General features: G+C 38.5%; 1 protein-coding gene across 1 annotated transcript in view; it reads right to left on the bottom strand.

The window, feature by feature from the left end:
* Positions 1-1,245: 1,245 nt before the first annotated feature.
* The window catches only part of DZIP1 (DAZ interacting zinc finger protein 1), a 64,195-nt gene continuing 51,023 nt past the window's right edge, over positions 1,246-14,417 (bottom strand). Inside the window, 8 exon segments of the mRNA XM_030922329.1 lie at positions 1,246-2,447; positions 4,881-5,055; positions 6,175-6,305; positions 7,707-7,891; positions 9,351-9,404; positions 9,995-10,149; positions 10,479-10,634; positions 14,121-14,263. Coding sequence (XP_030778189.1) covers positions 2,368-2,447; positions 4,881-5,055; positions 6,175-6,305; positions 7,707-7,891; positions 9,351-9,404; positions 9,995-10,149; positions 10,479-10,634; positions 14,121-14,263 — 1,079 coding nt within the window. The 3' untranslated portion in view covers positions 1,246-2,367.

Genomic DNA, 14,417 nt, shown 5'->3' with positions numbered 1-14,417 from the left:
GTGGGACAGGGTTGTGTGGGTTTGCATTTCAAACACATTTGTTATTCAAAACTGGTGAAGATAATGCTTAGATTATACTGAAGAATTTAGGGAGGGTGGGGTATGAAGGTCCGTTAGAAACCAGAAAACACATTAGTTGGGCATCGGTAAGGGGCAACACAAAGGAATGGTTCCCCTCAAAAACGAACAAACCAAATTTTATACAAAAAATGAGATGCAGCCAAGCGTGGTGGCTCACACCTAGAATCCCAGCACTTTGGGAGGACAAGGTGGGTAGATCATTTGAGGTTGGGAGTTCAAGACCAGCCTGACCAACATGGTGAAACCCCGTCTCTACTAAAAATACAAAAAAATTAAGCCAGGCATGGTGGTGGGCACCTGTAATCCCAGTTACTCGGGAGGCTGAGGCACGAGAATCGCTTGAATCTGGGAGGCGAAGGTTGTAGTGAGCCGAGATGGCGCCACTGCACTCAAGCCTGGGCAACAGAGTGAGACTCTGTCTCAATTTAAAAAAAAAAAAAAAAGATACAACTAACCAAGTAAGTTAAAGGAAGGGCTTTTAAGACACAGATGTCGTGACTTAATTTAAATACTGGGTTTACTTAGCAAAAGTTTATTTCCCCAGGGCCTTCCGCTCAGGAATGAAAACATAGCAGACACAAAACATGGACTAGAGAGACCTGGCTTAAAGTCTCCCCTTGACACTTTGTACCTGCATGGCTTCTGGCAAGTTACTTAATAACTCTCAGTTTCTCACACCTTTAGCATGAGGATTATAATAACTACATCACAAAGTTGTAATTAAATGAATTAGTGCATGTTCAAAACCAAACCAGACCAAGTGGTTCTATAAATATCTGTTGAATAAATAACTGAATGAACAAAGTGACACATGGGTCATCTTAGGTATGGTGTATTTTTGTAGATTGCCATTCTCTGTCCTACTACATGAAACTTGGATTCAGCCTTCACTAAAGCTTTTAGAAACATACATATAAAGTGAGTATATCTGCATGAAATAGCCCCTATAGGAAGTTGGAAAAATTGTTTTAGAGGGCAAGTATGGCTTACAAGTAAAAAGGATCCCAGGGTGGGTGGAAACAGATAAAGATTTGTTCTAGCCATTAGAACAGGATGTGATATGGCACAGCTATCAAGGCCAGATTCTCCCTCTGTAAGACCTCTAATAAGTATAAATTTAACTCAGAATTCATCTCTAATAACACAGCCACAGTCACAATGACATAACGGAGTGCTTTACTGAAAAGGTTGACAAATGAAAAGAGATCTAAAACCCAACAAATCTTTTAGTTAAAAGGTTACTTTTTCTTGGAAACAGAATATAGTACCACCAAGTTATAAAAATGCAAAAAACAGTTTATATGAACTTTCTGACTTTCGACAATGTCATTGTTTAAGAATGTAACTAAATTACTTTTGAGGTATTTCATAATACATGTTGGGTATTTTAAAAAGTAAAAAAAAAAGTTACATAGATGAATTCAGTAATGACTCAAATATTTTCTATTTAGTCTGATAAATTAATCGGCTATTAAAATAACTACACTTTATTCATAAAATATCCAAGATAAAGAATATACTATATAAAATAACCAACCATTTAATAGTAACATGCTTACAGTTTCTCAAAGCTGAATGTGACAAATGTACTTCAGGAAAATGTATTTAACATTGGACCTAGCTATATTCTAATTCTAAACTTACTTTTTTGGGGTGTGGAGGGGTGGAGTCTTCTATATTGCCCACGCTGGTCTTGAACTCCTAGGCTCAAGCGATCCTCCCACCTTAGCCTCCCAAGTAGCTGGAATTAAAGGTGAACACCACCACACTCGGATTAAACTTACTTCTATATGAAAAATAACCAGACTAACTTTTAGGGACTAGTGGTTCTACCAATTCAATTTTAAGACCACTAACAGAATTTTATAATATAAACACCTTTGATGTTACAGCATATGTAAGAAAAATATTTTTAAAGTTTTAGTAATTCAAACCAAAACCTGCTGTACGTTAAAAAAAATTCACTTAAAAATTAGTTGGAAAAAAAAACACTTAACACTAGAGTACTGTTCTGAAGAAAAAACTTTTTATGACTTCAATGACATATTATTTTTAAGCAGCAGCAGAAGTCTTAAACACCTTTATATGCTTCAAAATACTGTTGATGATCTGATTTTCAATACTGTAATAGGTGTCATTAAAGAGACCATTGTTCTTTGAATCAGTCTCTGTGTTGCTGTTGGAAACACAGTAAGGCAGAAGCACTGGAATCATGGAGGCAAGTTACTGAAATACTGTGATACTGAAATACTGCTGGCTTCTGGAAGAATCTTCTGACATGTGGAATTAGACATCTGAAGAATCGCTCCAATCAGTCACAGTTACTAAGCTGCTTTTTAATGTGCTTGATTCATTTTCTTGAAGTCCTGTAAGTGGTGGGGAGAGGCAGAAGAGAAGGCCTCAACGGTTAAACAAGCACACTGTCAAGTCTATAAAAATCTGTAATTTCATATTGTCATTAATCACTCAGTGTCTAAATGTGTTCATGAATCCTCATCTCCCAACCCCCATGAGCTATGTATAGGATGCCACTTTAAAATCCAACCATGAATTGGTCGCATCTCTAGGATACACTCACAGGACCCTTGGATGCAAGCTTCCGCCCTGCAGCCTACAAACAGCAGGAGTCACATCCTGCTTCCCACTCCTTCCCCAGCATTCAGCTCAGGGCCTGGATGTTGAAGGTGCTCAGTACATTTGTGTTGTTGTTACTGACTCTGAGTGAATAGATGGTAAAGAAAGAAGGATGAAATTAGCAAGCCAAGTAGAGATTAAGTGTTAAAAAACAGATTTTCTAGGGTAGATATGCTTAACAATGAAGTCAATTTTAAAATGCCATGATTTTGAGCCACTGAAATAGAGTGCAGAGAATTCCACTCAAGTTTGACTGTAGAAATGTGTTCCTCCAGGGGCACAGGTTTATGATGTCGGAGTCAAGAGACAGGAGATTTCCTTAGGGCATCCTCTTGGCCGTGTAAAGAGTCACTGTAATGCAAACAGGGTCTCCTGGTTTCCAATAATTACAGTTGACGCTTAGACAGCACAGATAACTGATGCCAGTTATGCAACAGCTATGTTATAACTGGACAATGTGAGAGAAAAGGTAGCATGAAGGACAGAGGCAGCAACAGCTTATCTTACAAAGGGGTGAGAGGCTGCTGAAAATGAAAAGAGCAAGGGTGGAGATGTGCAGGTATTAATTTAAAATTACAGGCTGAGTGCAGTGGCTCACATCTGTAATCCCAACAGTTTGGGAGGCTGGAGCGGGAGGATCATTTGAGCCCAGGAGTTTGAGACCAGCCTGGGCAACCTGGTGAGACCCCATCTCTAATAAAAACAAAAAAAGTAATAAAATTTTAAGTAGGAGTACAAAAACAGTGAAGAAGGCATGAGAGGTGTGGTGGGTATGAAAATGAGCCAAGTCCCCACCTGTCTTTGCAGGACATCAACAGTTACTATCTAAAGTTGATGAATCAACAGAGTGATTTAAGGCCATTACTGAGAGGCACAGAGGTACCACTAATGAAGGTGGTGCGATGGCATAGAGAAGCCTTCTGAACTACTCAGCTTTCAACATGTGCAAGAATTACTTTGACAAAAAAATTAAAATTTTCTAATTTAAAAAAATTAACTGAGTTATTAGGCTTATCTAGGCTCTAGATTGGGGGATATGAAAATCATTTCAAGTGATCATCTCATAGTATTTCATCCCACTGACTACAATGCTACAAAAGAAACCTCCCTTGGGAGAAAATGAAGAAAAATATTTAATAGGGAAACAGACTAATACAGAAAGATTGCCAGAAGAGTGGTCTCATTCAGGTATATGATCAGAAATTTTAATTCCTAAAAGGCATCTTCATGAAGAGAATATGTGTATAGACATTTTCAAAAATAATATAAAAGCCAGGCATGGTGGAGAACATCTGTAGTCACAGCTACTCAGGAGCCTGAGGCAGGAGGACTGCTGGAGCCCAGGAGTTTGAATCCAGCCTAGGCAACATAGTGAGACCCCATAGCCTAAAAAAAAAAAAAAAAATTTTTTTTTTTTTTGAGACAGAGTCTCACTCTTTTGCCAGGTTGCAGTGCAGTGGCGTGATCTCAGCTCACTGCAACCTCCGCTTCAGGTTCAAGCAATTCACCTGCCTCAGCCTCCTGAGTAGCTGGGACTACAGGCACACACCACCACGCCCAACTAATTTTTGTATTTTTAGTAGAGACGGGGTTTCACCATGTTGGCCAGGATGGTCTCGATCTCTTGACCTTGTGATCTGCCCGCCTCGGCCTCCCAAAATGCTGGTATTACAGGCGTGAGCCACTGCGCCCAAACAAAACAAAACAAAAAATTTAAAGAATACAAACAATTTGGGGGCTACGAGTGGTGGCCCATGCCTGTAATCCCAGCACTCTGGGAGGCCGAAGTGGGAGGACTGCCTCAGTTACTGGGGAGGCTGAGGTGGGAGGGCTGCTTGAGCCTAGAAGGTTAAGGCTGCAGTAAGCCATGACGGCACCACTGTACTCCAGCCTGGGTGACAATAACACCCTGTTTCAAAAAATAAAAATAAAAATAAATTTAAAAATATAAAGACTAAAGATTAGTCCTATAATTAAATAAAAATAACAGTATATATGAATCAGTAAGTTATACATATCCACTCCTTATTTAAATAATATAAAGAAAGCACTGACAGCTTTCTTTCTTGTCTGATGATACACTAGCATAATTACATATTTATAAAGATGAAACACAACTAATAAGAAAATGGACTGAGCTTGTATTAGAGGGGAAAGCAGCGAACCTTCTCCCTTTGGCCCCTTAGGATTAAATGCGCCCCCGGCATTTAGCACATGAGCAAAATGTGGTTCATTTTTCACAGGTGGAGGTTCCTTCTGTTCTTTTCCAGATTTTTTTCCCAAAGATATCTCCTCCTCTAGGGATGATATGTCCCAGTCTTCATCCTCCACATCTGCACACTAAAAGAAAGGCATGGAGAGTAATTAATGTTTCTTAAAAAAAAAACAACAAAAACCGGTGCCCCTCAATCATTTTATTGGTTAGACTGAGCATCTAACATTGAACCATAAGGAAAGAAGTGGGGAACTATTAATACTTCCAAATCTAGTCATTTCTGCAGGGCAATGAAATGGATTTGGAAGTTGGTATTCTGAAATCTGAATCATCTCTTTTTCATTTCTGCCATGGAAATATATGTTTCCTACTCTATCAATCATGTAGAAAATTCCAGAAATGCTACACTGTAGGGGTATGAAACTCTAAAAGGCAGGGTGCTCTGGAGTAGGAGTGAGGTCTGCTCTTGCTTCTTACCTCTGTGATAATAATGACATCTAACTGTGGGCACATCACACCAAGGCCTGGAGAGATAGCCCCCAACTGGAAGGTGCACACGGTTCTAGCATGTCCTTCCTAAAGGAAGATGCTTTTGCGCTCTCTTGAATGACACAGGACTTTCTGTCATTTTTGGCTTGTGTAACACAAATAGAATTAACTAATAAAAGTAATCTGACAAAATGCCCTGGACTGGAAGACCAGTCAACACAGATGATTCATTGCTGTGCCCAGAAATACAATGGGAGAGCTCCATCCACAGAAACACTTCTGGCATCCTGGCTGTTAGAACCGCTGGGAAAATGTTTGGGCTTCTTCTCTAATGCAGACAGGGGAACTTGAGCTCCACCCTCACTTCAGCTCCCAAGTGGGGCTAAACCCTTAAAAGTCCCTAAGGTCTCATGCGAGGGTAGTGGAGAAGATCTGAAGGGCCCCAATTCTGGTCAGTCACAAATTTCTTTGTACAAATCATCTGATATCTGCAAGTATCAAATAATACATGTGACAGGATTTTGAAAACCTGTAAAGTGTGATGCTTATTATATATTGTTGCAGTTATCACACCAGTATCTTTGACTGTCTATGGAATGGAAAGAAATGCAATACTGAGAACAAGAAAGGTGAAAACCTCAACCTCTACTATAGCAGCTAACTATCTGTTTTATATTTCACTACAAAAAGTATGACCATTAAGGTGTTGTCAAAAGACAAATAAATGTATATCTAGAAAGTAAAAGTGATTTCACCTTTAGTTCTTGTAATCCTTCTTTTTTGATAAACATCTCAGGAACATTAGTTCCACCAACTGGTTTATTCACATATTTGCGATGTGAAAACATCTTTTCAACTTTTTCAGTAGGTGTTTTAATGGTGGCTCCTATAAGATCAATAAAAATTAGGCAAGTGAAGTATTTAGAAATTTCATCTATCTTCAGTTCCAAAATAACCTTACAGGAAACTTTGAAAGAGTCTAAGCTTTGGAAATAATTATGTATTACTTCCAAATCAGTTGATGTACTTTGGGGTTAAAAAATTAAACACATAATGCTTAAAATAATCATAATCCTTGAGACTATGAGCTATAAAGTTTTCATTTTATTTAATTAATTTTAAAAAATAGAGACGAGGTCTTGCTATGTTGCCTAGGCTGGTCTTGAACTCCCGGGTTCAAGCAATCCTCCTGCCTTGGCCTCCCAAAGTGTTCGGATTACAGGTGATAGCGACTGTGCCTGGCCTAAAGTTTTCATTTTAAATCAAAGAAAGATGATCTCATTCAAGTGTGTGGTCAGAAATTAATTTCAGTTAGATAACCTGTATGAGTGGAATATTCATAAGGGTATTTACAAAAACAATATGAATTTTTAAATGAATTCGTTATATTTTATCTCATTACACAAATACATGGTATATACACATTATATACAATACAAATTACATCCAAAATATATTAAATATAACAAATTACATACAATATATTAAATATAATAAATTATATCTGATATGTTTAAAATATATAATTTAAAAATTGCACTAAGTAGAATTAAAAAAAAAATGACCCATCAGCTCTACTTCTCGTCAGCAAATATTTGCAGTGACAAGCTAAGATCTTGTCTTCCTTTAGTATTACTCCAGCTCCAAGAGGCAGCACAGTGTATTAGAACAGCCATTCTCATAGTCACCCAGTGTCCTGGGTTGAATTGTAACCCTCTAAATTCACATGTTGAATTTCTAACCCCCACTCCTTAGAATGTGACCTTATTTGGAGGCAGAGTCTTTGCAAAGGAAATCAAGGTAAAGTGAGGTCATTAGGGTGGGCCCTAATCCAATGTCCTTATACAAATGAGACATCTGGACAGAGACGCACACAGAGGGAAGATGATGTGAGGATGCACAGGGAGAAGAGAAGTCAAGGACAGAGACGCGGAACAGACCCTCCCTGGCAGCCCTCACAGGAACCAACAGTGCCTACACCTTGCTCTCGTACTTCCAGCCTCCAGAACTGTGAGGCAATAAGGTTGTGTTCCTTAAGCCAGCCAGTTTATGCTACTGTTATAGCAGCCCTAGCAAACTAATACACCAGGTATCATTCCCAACTCCTTCCTCTCCTTCGACTGGAAAGTGCTAAGCCCTGCCCATTTTCCGTGGGCGCCTTTGGGATCCGCTGCATCTGTTTCTTGCGCACCCTCCCAGAGCTCAGACTCCCAATGCTCGGTACACCCGGGTGAGGGCCACCGTCCTAAATAAAGTTTCCAGAGAGTTTTCCAAGGTAACAGCTCACCTGTGGGCTTGGGAGAATCATCAGTGTCCTCGCTTCCCTCGGTCCCGTCCGCGTCACTTTTCACTGCGTTCTTCCCGAAGCTGCCCTTGTTTTGCGATGGCGGCACAGGAAGTGGGCCTGGAGATGCGTATGCCCGGATGAGGTCGTCGTCCTCCTGCTCCTCCTCCGAACTAAAGGGAGGGGTCCTACACAAATGAACACCGAGACAGGGGTGCTGTTTTCGTAACGCTTCAGGGTTTATGATATTAAAAGATATGCCTCTTAAAATGGTGGCACCTTTCTCAGTTAATTCCCAGTGGGCACAAGTGCCTTTGGGGCTATGACCAAGATGGCAGCAAGGCCAGAGGTTATACCCATGACTGAAACATCCTCCCACGCCCAGATCTCTGCCAGCCACGGGGCATGTTTATCAAAATGGGCTGAAGCTGGGGCCTGTCTCCTCTAAACCCAAATGTGTATATTCTTAATAATTTTGGTTTTCATACACCTAAGAAAAACATTACTCAAAGAAAAACATTTCCTCAGTCTAAGCACTCATCTTTTAAAATTGTGTCATTACTTACAGTTTCTTTATACTGCACTTTATTGCAAAGAGCTTTTACATACACAATCTCATTTGTATCGTTACATGAATTATTACCCCCATTTTAAAGTGAAATAGAGGTTTAAAGCAGTGTTCGTTCATTTAAATAATAGTTATTGGGCACCTAAATTCCAGACAATGTGTCTTGTACATGTTGATTCATTCACACCACATCCCAAGAAATAATGCTCCTCCCATGAGATTATGTATAAGAAAAGTGCTTTTGAAGGGTGAATCATTGTTTGTCTCTAATACGCAGTGCCTCAATGAAGAGATATTTATGTCATCAATATCTCCAGAATAAGGCAATGATGATTAAATTATTCATGATCAAATTAGTCTTACTCATAATTAGTAACAATATACCTACAATTTATTGAGTACCCACAAGTGCCAAGCACTGAGCCAAGCCCTCTTCATACATTCCCATTTAATTTGTAGAACTCTCTTGTGAAAAAGGCAGCATTATTCCATATTGCAGATAAGGAAATTGGGACTTAAAACATCCCATATTACAGATAAGAAAACAAACTTAAAACAGTAATCAACTAAATCAGTAGCACACAGGTGATGAGCAACTGAGGTAGGGTTTTTAGTATCCTAAGAGAATCTAAAAGAGGAAGAGCTACTAGGGTCATTATTAACTTCCACAAAAAACTGGAACACGAAATTATTACATTTAAAACAAACTTACACTGTCACAGGTCTAGGCATAAAAACTCAACATAAAAACTCAAAATTTAATGGTATTAAATTTAATACCATTTAATTTAAATGTACTTATTGAGAAATTACTCAACATTGCCGGGGGGTGGATATAAGAATGACTCAGGTGTCCCTCTTCTTAATGGAGTCCACAATGTGGTTAAGGGCTATTGACTTATGTAATAACTGATAAAGACACAAAGACATGTCACAAATAACATATCACAAAGGGACAAATTATGATAGTAAATAATTATGGCTTCATTCAACCATAATAAGCGCACTACTTTAAAATGAAAGGAATGTTCAGTGAAAATAATTTTTAAAATGACCCTCCCATCCCCGTCAGTACTCACGTAATAGTTGAAGACTTTCTGGGAAAATGATCTTCCATGATATTTTTCTTAATTCTAAAAAACAACAGAAAAATATTTTTAAATTGCAGAAGTTAGTAATATAATTTCAGATACATTTCTATGGAACTGGTGAGTTTTGCTTTTGACATATACTAACGAGGAAGAGCAGCAACAAAAGTCACCAAGTGTCAACAAGAGACTGGTAGGAATTACAAGTGTGATTCTCTGTTGGACCAAACACTGTTATGGACTCAATGTCTGTGCCCCTCCCGCCCCAAATACATATGTTGAAGACCTAACCCACAGTATGATGGTATCTGGTGGGCCTTTGGGAGGTGATTAAGTTTAGATGAGGTCATTGAAGATGGGGGCCCCCATGATGGAATTGGTGCCTTATAAGAGGAAGTGAGGCCAAAGCTCGCTGTATCTCCACCATCTGAAGGCATGGCAAGAAGGCAGTCGTCTGCAAGGCAGAGGGCCTTCACCAGAACCTGACTATACTGGCATCCTGATCTTGGACTTTCAGCCTCCAAAATGGGAATATAATACATTTCTGTGAAGCCACCCACTCTATGGTATTTTGTTAAAGCAGCCTGAGCTAAGACAAACATTGATAAAATAAATCTGAGGGCTGAAATACTCACTTTGAAACAGATGTCCTATCAGTAGAAACAGCTTTTTGTCTAATCAGTTGTCTGTTTTTGGGAGGAAGTTGTATCATTTTGGGTACTTCTCCAGTTGAAAGGGTATCCATTTGAGAAACACTGTACTTATCTGGAATATAGTGTCATTCATAAGTCTCCATTGCCTTTACGATCAGTAAGTGAAAAGCAAACGTAAATGGTATAATACCCCCTATGCTGCTGTGGAAATGAACAATCCCATCTCTAGGGTTTAAAGCCAGACTCTAGGGTTGTTGTTTTGTTTTTACTGTAAAAACAAAACCCAAGACCCAGCATTTAATAGTACAAACAGTAAGAGAGTTGTCAATGAAATGGCAAAATTTGTTAACCATTTAAAATTATAATAATTTATTTAATGATATCTTGTGGTGAAAAAAAGAAGAAAAAAGAAAAAGTTGTTAAATTAAGCTCCCATTTGCAGTAGGTAACAAGCTTACCTGAAGACTAGTAGTGCTTTCTCTTCAATTTTACAGCTGACTTGATGTTCAAGGAATTCTCGAATTTGATGCAAGTTAGGTATTTCTCTTTCTTGTTTATGTCTTTCTGATTCCACACTTTTTAGTACTCTGTGCAATTGATCACTTGAAATGCCATGTACATCCTGAAAAAATAAGATGTTAAGTTGGCCAATTATCCTGGGAGGTTTCATTTCATGGGGATATATCAGCATTAACTATGCCAACATTTCAATCCATCCTTACAGGACTCCAGCTGTGTGTAGAGGGTGAGGGTGCCCCAACAAGTAACACACTGTCCTGGCCCCAAAGGGGCCAGGAGTTCAGCTGGGCACATAAGGCATGCATATGTTTATGACTGGCTGACCAACGCGGCTATGTGTCATAAGGACCCAATGAGTCTACAAAGACTAGAAGAATTCCAGGGAGAGAGGCCATCGAAGGCCCCAGTGGCCAGAGAAAGTTGAAAGGGAAGGCTGAGCTGTGGCCTGAAGGACAGGTGGAGTCAATCAAGTAAAAACAAGGAGAAATTTCCAGATGGATAGGCATGGCGTATGGATACCTGTGAGAAAGGAAGGTGTCGAGGCAGAAACAGGCAAGGCACATCCCACAGGTTAATGCTTACAAAGACCTGGGTGATGAAACCAGCAGAAGAGACTAAATGCCAACCCAAAAGGCTGAAAGATTATTCTACAAGGAACAATAGGTCATCAGAGCATCAGAGGTGACTTTCTTTCTCCTTTTTTTTTTTTTTTTGAGACAGAGTCTGGCCCTATCGCCCAGACTGGAGTGCAACGGCACGATCTCGGCTCATTGCAACCTCTGCCTCCCAGATTCAAATGATTCTCCTGCCTCAGCCTCCCTAGTAGCTGGGATTACAGGCACCCGCCACAAGGCCCAGCTAATTTTTGTATTTTTAGTAGAGATGGGGTTTCACCGTGTTGGCCAGGCTGGTCTCAAACTCCACACCTCGTGGTCCACCTGCCTTGGCCTCCCAAAGTACTGGGATTACAGGTGTGAGCCACAGAACCCAGCTAGAGGTGACTTTTAACTATGCAAATAGCATAATTAAAGAGACAATATGAGAAAAGTCATCTGGATTTGATGAGAATCTAGACAGAAGAAAATTAGTTAAAGGGATATTTGTTGAATAACAGTGTCACACACACACGTTACCTACCATCTTTGTCCTCATACCCCTTGCTTCCCTCAGCCTTCCCAGTCCCAGGAACTGGCCCCACCACCCACCCAGTTGCTCAGGACAGAAATTTGCATCATCAGATTAAGTACCACCTCCAAGAAGAAGTTTTCTCTGACCTCAGTTATTCAGTCAACCCCCTCCTCTACTTTTCCTTTATTTCACTTCATACAATCTAAATTAGAGATCTCCCATTTGTCTGGACAATCATTTGTTTTATGCCTATCATCCTATACCGTGTAGCTGGAGGATAAGGCCTAATACTGTACAAATGTCAATCCTTCCTACTTAATATACAAAACTGGAAACAATTTCAATCGGAATCCCAACAAGCATTATTCTGGGAGTTGAAAAGTTATTCCTAAAGTTCATTGGAAAACAAAACATGGAAGAACTACCAATAAATGTTTGAAATAAGAAGACTAATGAAGAAGGCATGGCCTATAAAAGATATTAAAACCCAGGACAAAGCTACTACAATTAAATTAGTATGGTGTGGGCAAAGGAACACACAAAAACCAAGGTAAAACAGTTGAAAGTCCAAAAACAAATCCAAATATATATAGGGATTTCCTAGATGACAAAAGTGTCCTTTTAAATAAATGGAGAAACAATGGATTATACAACAAATGATATTGGGACACCTGATCCAACTGAAAATTAAGTTAGCTCTCCAAATCACTGTTTCGAAACCTAATTCTTAAAGCCCAGATAGACAAAAACAAAATAAGGCAAAACAAAACAAACAAAAAACTAGGAAAACCTCTCCAAGCATTAGGGGAAAAAAAGAAAGTTTTAATAATCTTAGGATAAAAGAAAATGTCCCAATTAAAATTAAAGCCCAAAAAGCCACTTGCAAACAATCAATATGGAAAACTACAGTTTCAGGAAACAATCTGTGTAGGATGAATGTCTTTGATTTCTACTGCCCAAAGGGTGGTCAAAACCCACCTAAAAAGGGTCTATGTGCAAATTTGAAAAGACTGACTGAGTTGATGAAAGATGTGGAGCAACTGAACTCTCAAACACTGTTAGGGACAGTGTGAGTTGGTACAAAGACTTTGGAAAACTATTTGACAACACCTACTGTACTAAACATATGCCTACCCTTTGACCCAGCAATTTCATCCCTAGATATATATTCAAGAAAAACAAATGCCCATGTTCACCAAAAGACATGTACAAGAATTAACAGCCAAGAAGAGCCCCAAAATAAAAACACAAATGTCCATCAGTAGGGAAGAGATAAACTGCAGTATACTCACACAATAGAATGCTATAAGGCAATAAATAAAGAATAAACTACTGCTACATGAAAGAACAGGTATGAATCATATACATAAAATCATAAGCAAAAGAAGATATATCACACACTACACAGTGTATGACTCCACTTTTATGAGGTTCAAGAACAAGCAAAACTAAGTCAGAATACCCTTTCTCTCCAACTGGGAAGTAGGGGGTGATATTGACAGAAGAAGGTAAAGAGAGTCTTCCAGAGTGTTGGAAATGTTCAATCTCATCATTTGGGTGCTGGTTATAGATGGTACACACACATCCATGTACATACAAATCTGCCTATATACATACAAGTATACAAACATGTATATCCACAAATACAGGCACATATACATACATCTGAAAACATACACAATATCTATATACATACATATACACAAATGTGCATACATACATCATATACACAAATGTGTATATACATAGATATCTGCGTATACAGATACATACATGTACATATACATATCTACATACACACATACACACTATACACATCCACATGTGTGCCCATGCATGCATATGTGCTCAAAAGCTTTGCATATATATGTATATATGCATATGTAGATGCACTCTTTTATATACATATAAACTAATGAAGTTCAGTTAAGGTTTGTGTCTTTTATGTATGTCAATAAAAATAGAAAAAGCAAAAAATCTATATGATAGGATATACCAAAATTATTCAATCTGGCAACAATATGAAATCGTATCCATTCATCCATTCATTCAACATGTATTAATGAAGTGCTGGTTTTGTAATAGGCAATGATTTGAGGTTAATATCAGAATGTAAGCAGCACTGTGACTGCCTAGATACAAACCCTGGCTCCTTCATTACTAGCTGTGTGACGTTAATCAAGTTATTTACCTTTTCTGTAAACTGTCAAGATACTAATGTCATTTATTTCAGAGATTTGTATCTATGTTTAAATGAGTTAATATTTGTTAAGTTCTTAGAAGTGTGCCAGGCACACAGTGAATGCTATTCAAGTGTTTGATAAATAAAGTAGGTCACATTAGCCTCTGGTCTCCAAACATGGACAGAATTGATGTGCTTTCTTCTCTTCTCTGATCATTTCTAATTTAGAAAACAAAATATAGCAAAACTAACAAATATTCCAAAAATGAATGAACATACTGCATTAATCCCCAAGGTTTCCAGTTTCTCCATCAAGTTCTGCTCCACCATTGTTCTTAGTCCCTTAGTGAGGGAGGAGTTACTCTTCAAAGCTTTCCTTAAATGCATTTTGTTGTTATTTAATTTCTGTTCATTTTCTCTTCCTGAAATAAGGTTTTAAAAATGTGTTAAAAAATGAATTAAGCAAATACATCAAATCTCTAAGCAGAAAATGACAAAGCACAGCTTTTAAGCAGCAAGTCAATATTTGTGATGTTTTAAAACTTTTGGATATTTTAGTCACTCAGCACAATACAG

This window comes from Rhinopithecus roxellana, chromosome 18 (assembly GCF_007565055.1).
Source record: "Rhinopithecus roxellana isolate Shanxi Qingling chromosome 18, ASM756505v1, whole genome shotgun sequence".
Classification (NCBI taxonomy): domain Eukaryota; kingdom Metazoa; phylum Chordata; class Mammalia; order Primates; family Cercopithecidae; genus Rhinopithecus; species Rhinopithecus roxellana.
This window is presented reverse-complemented; position numbering and strand designations above follow the sequence as displayed.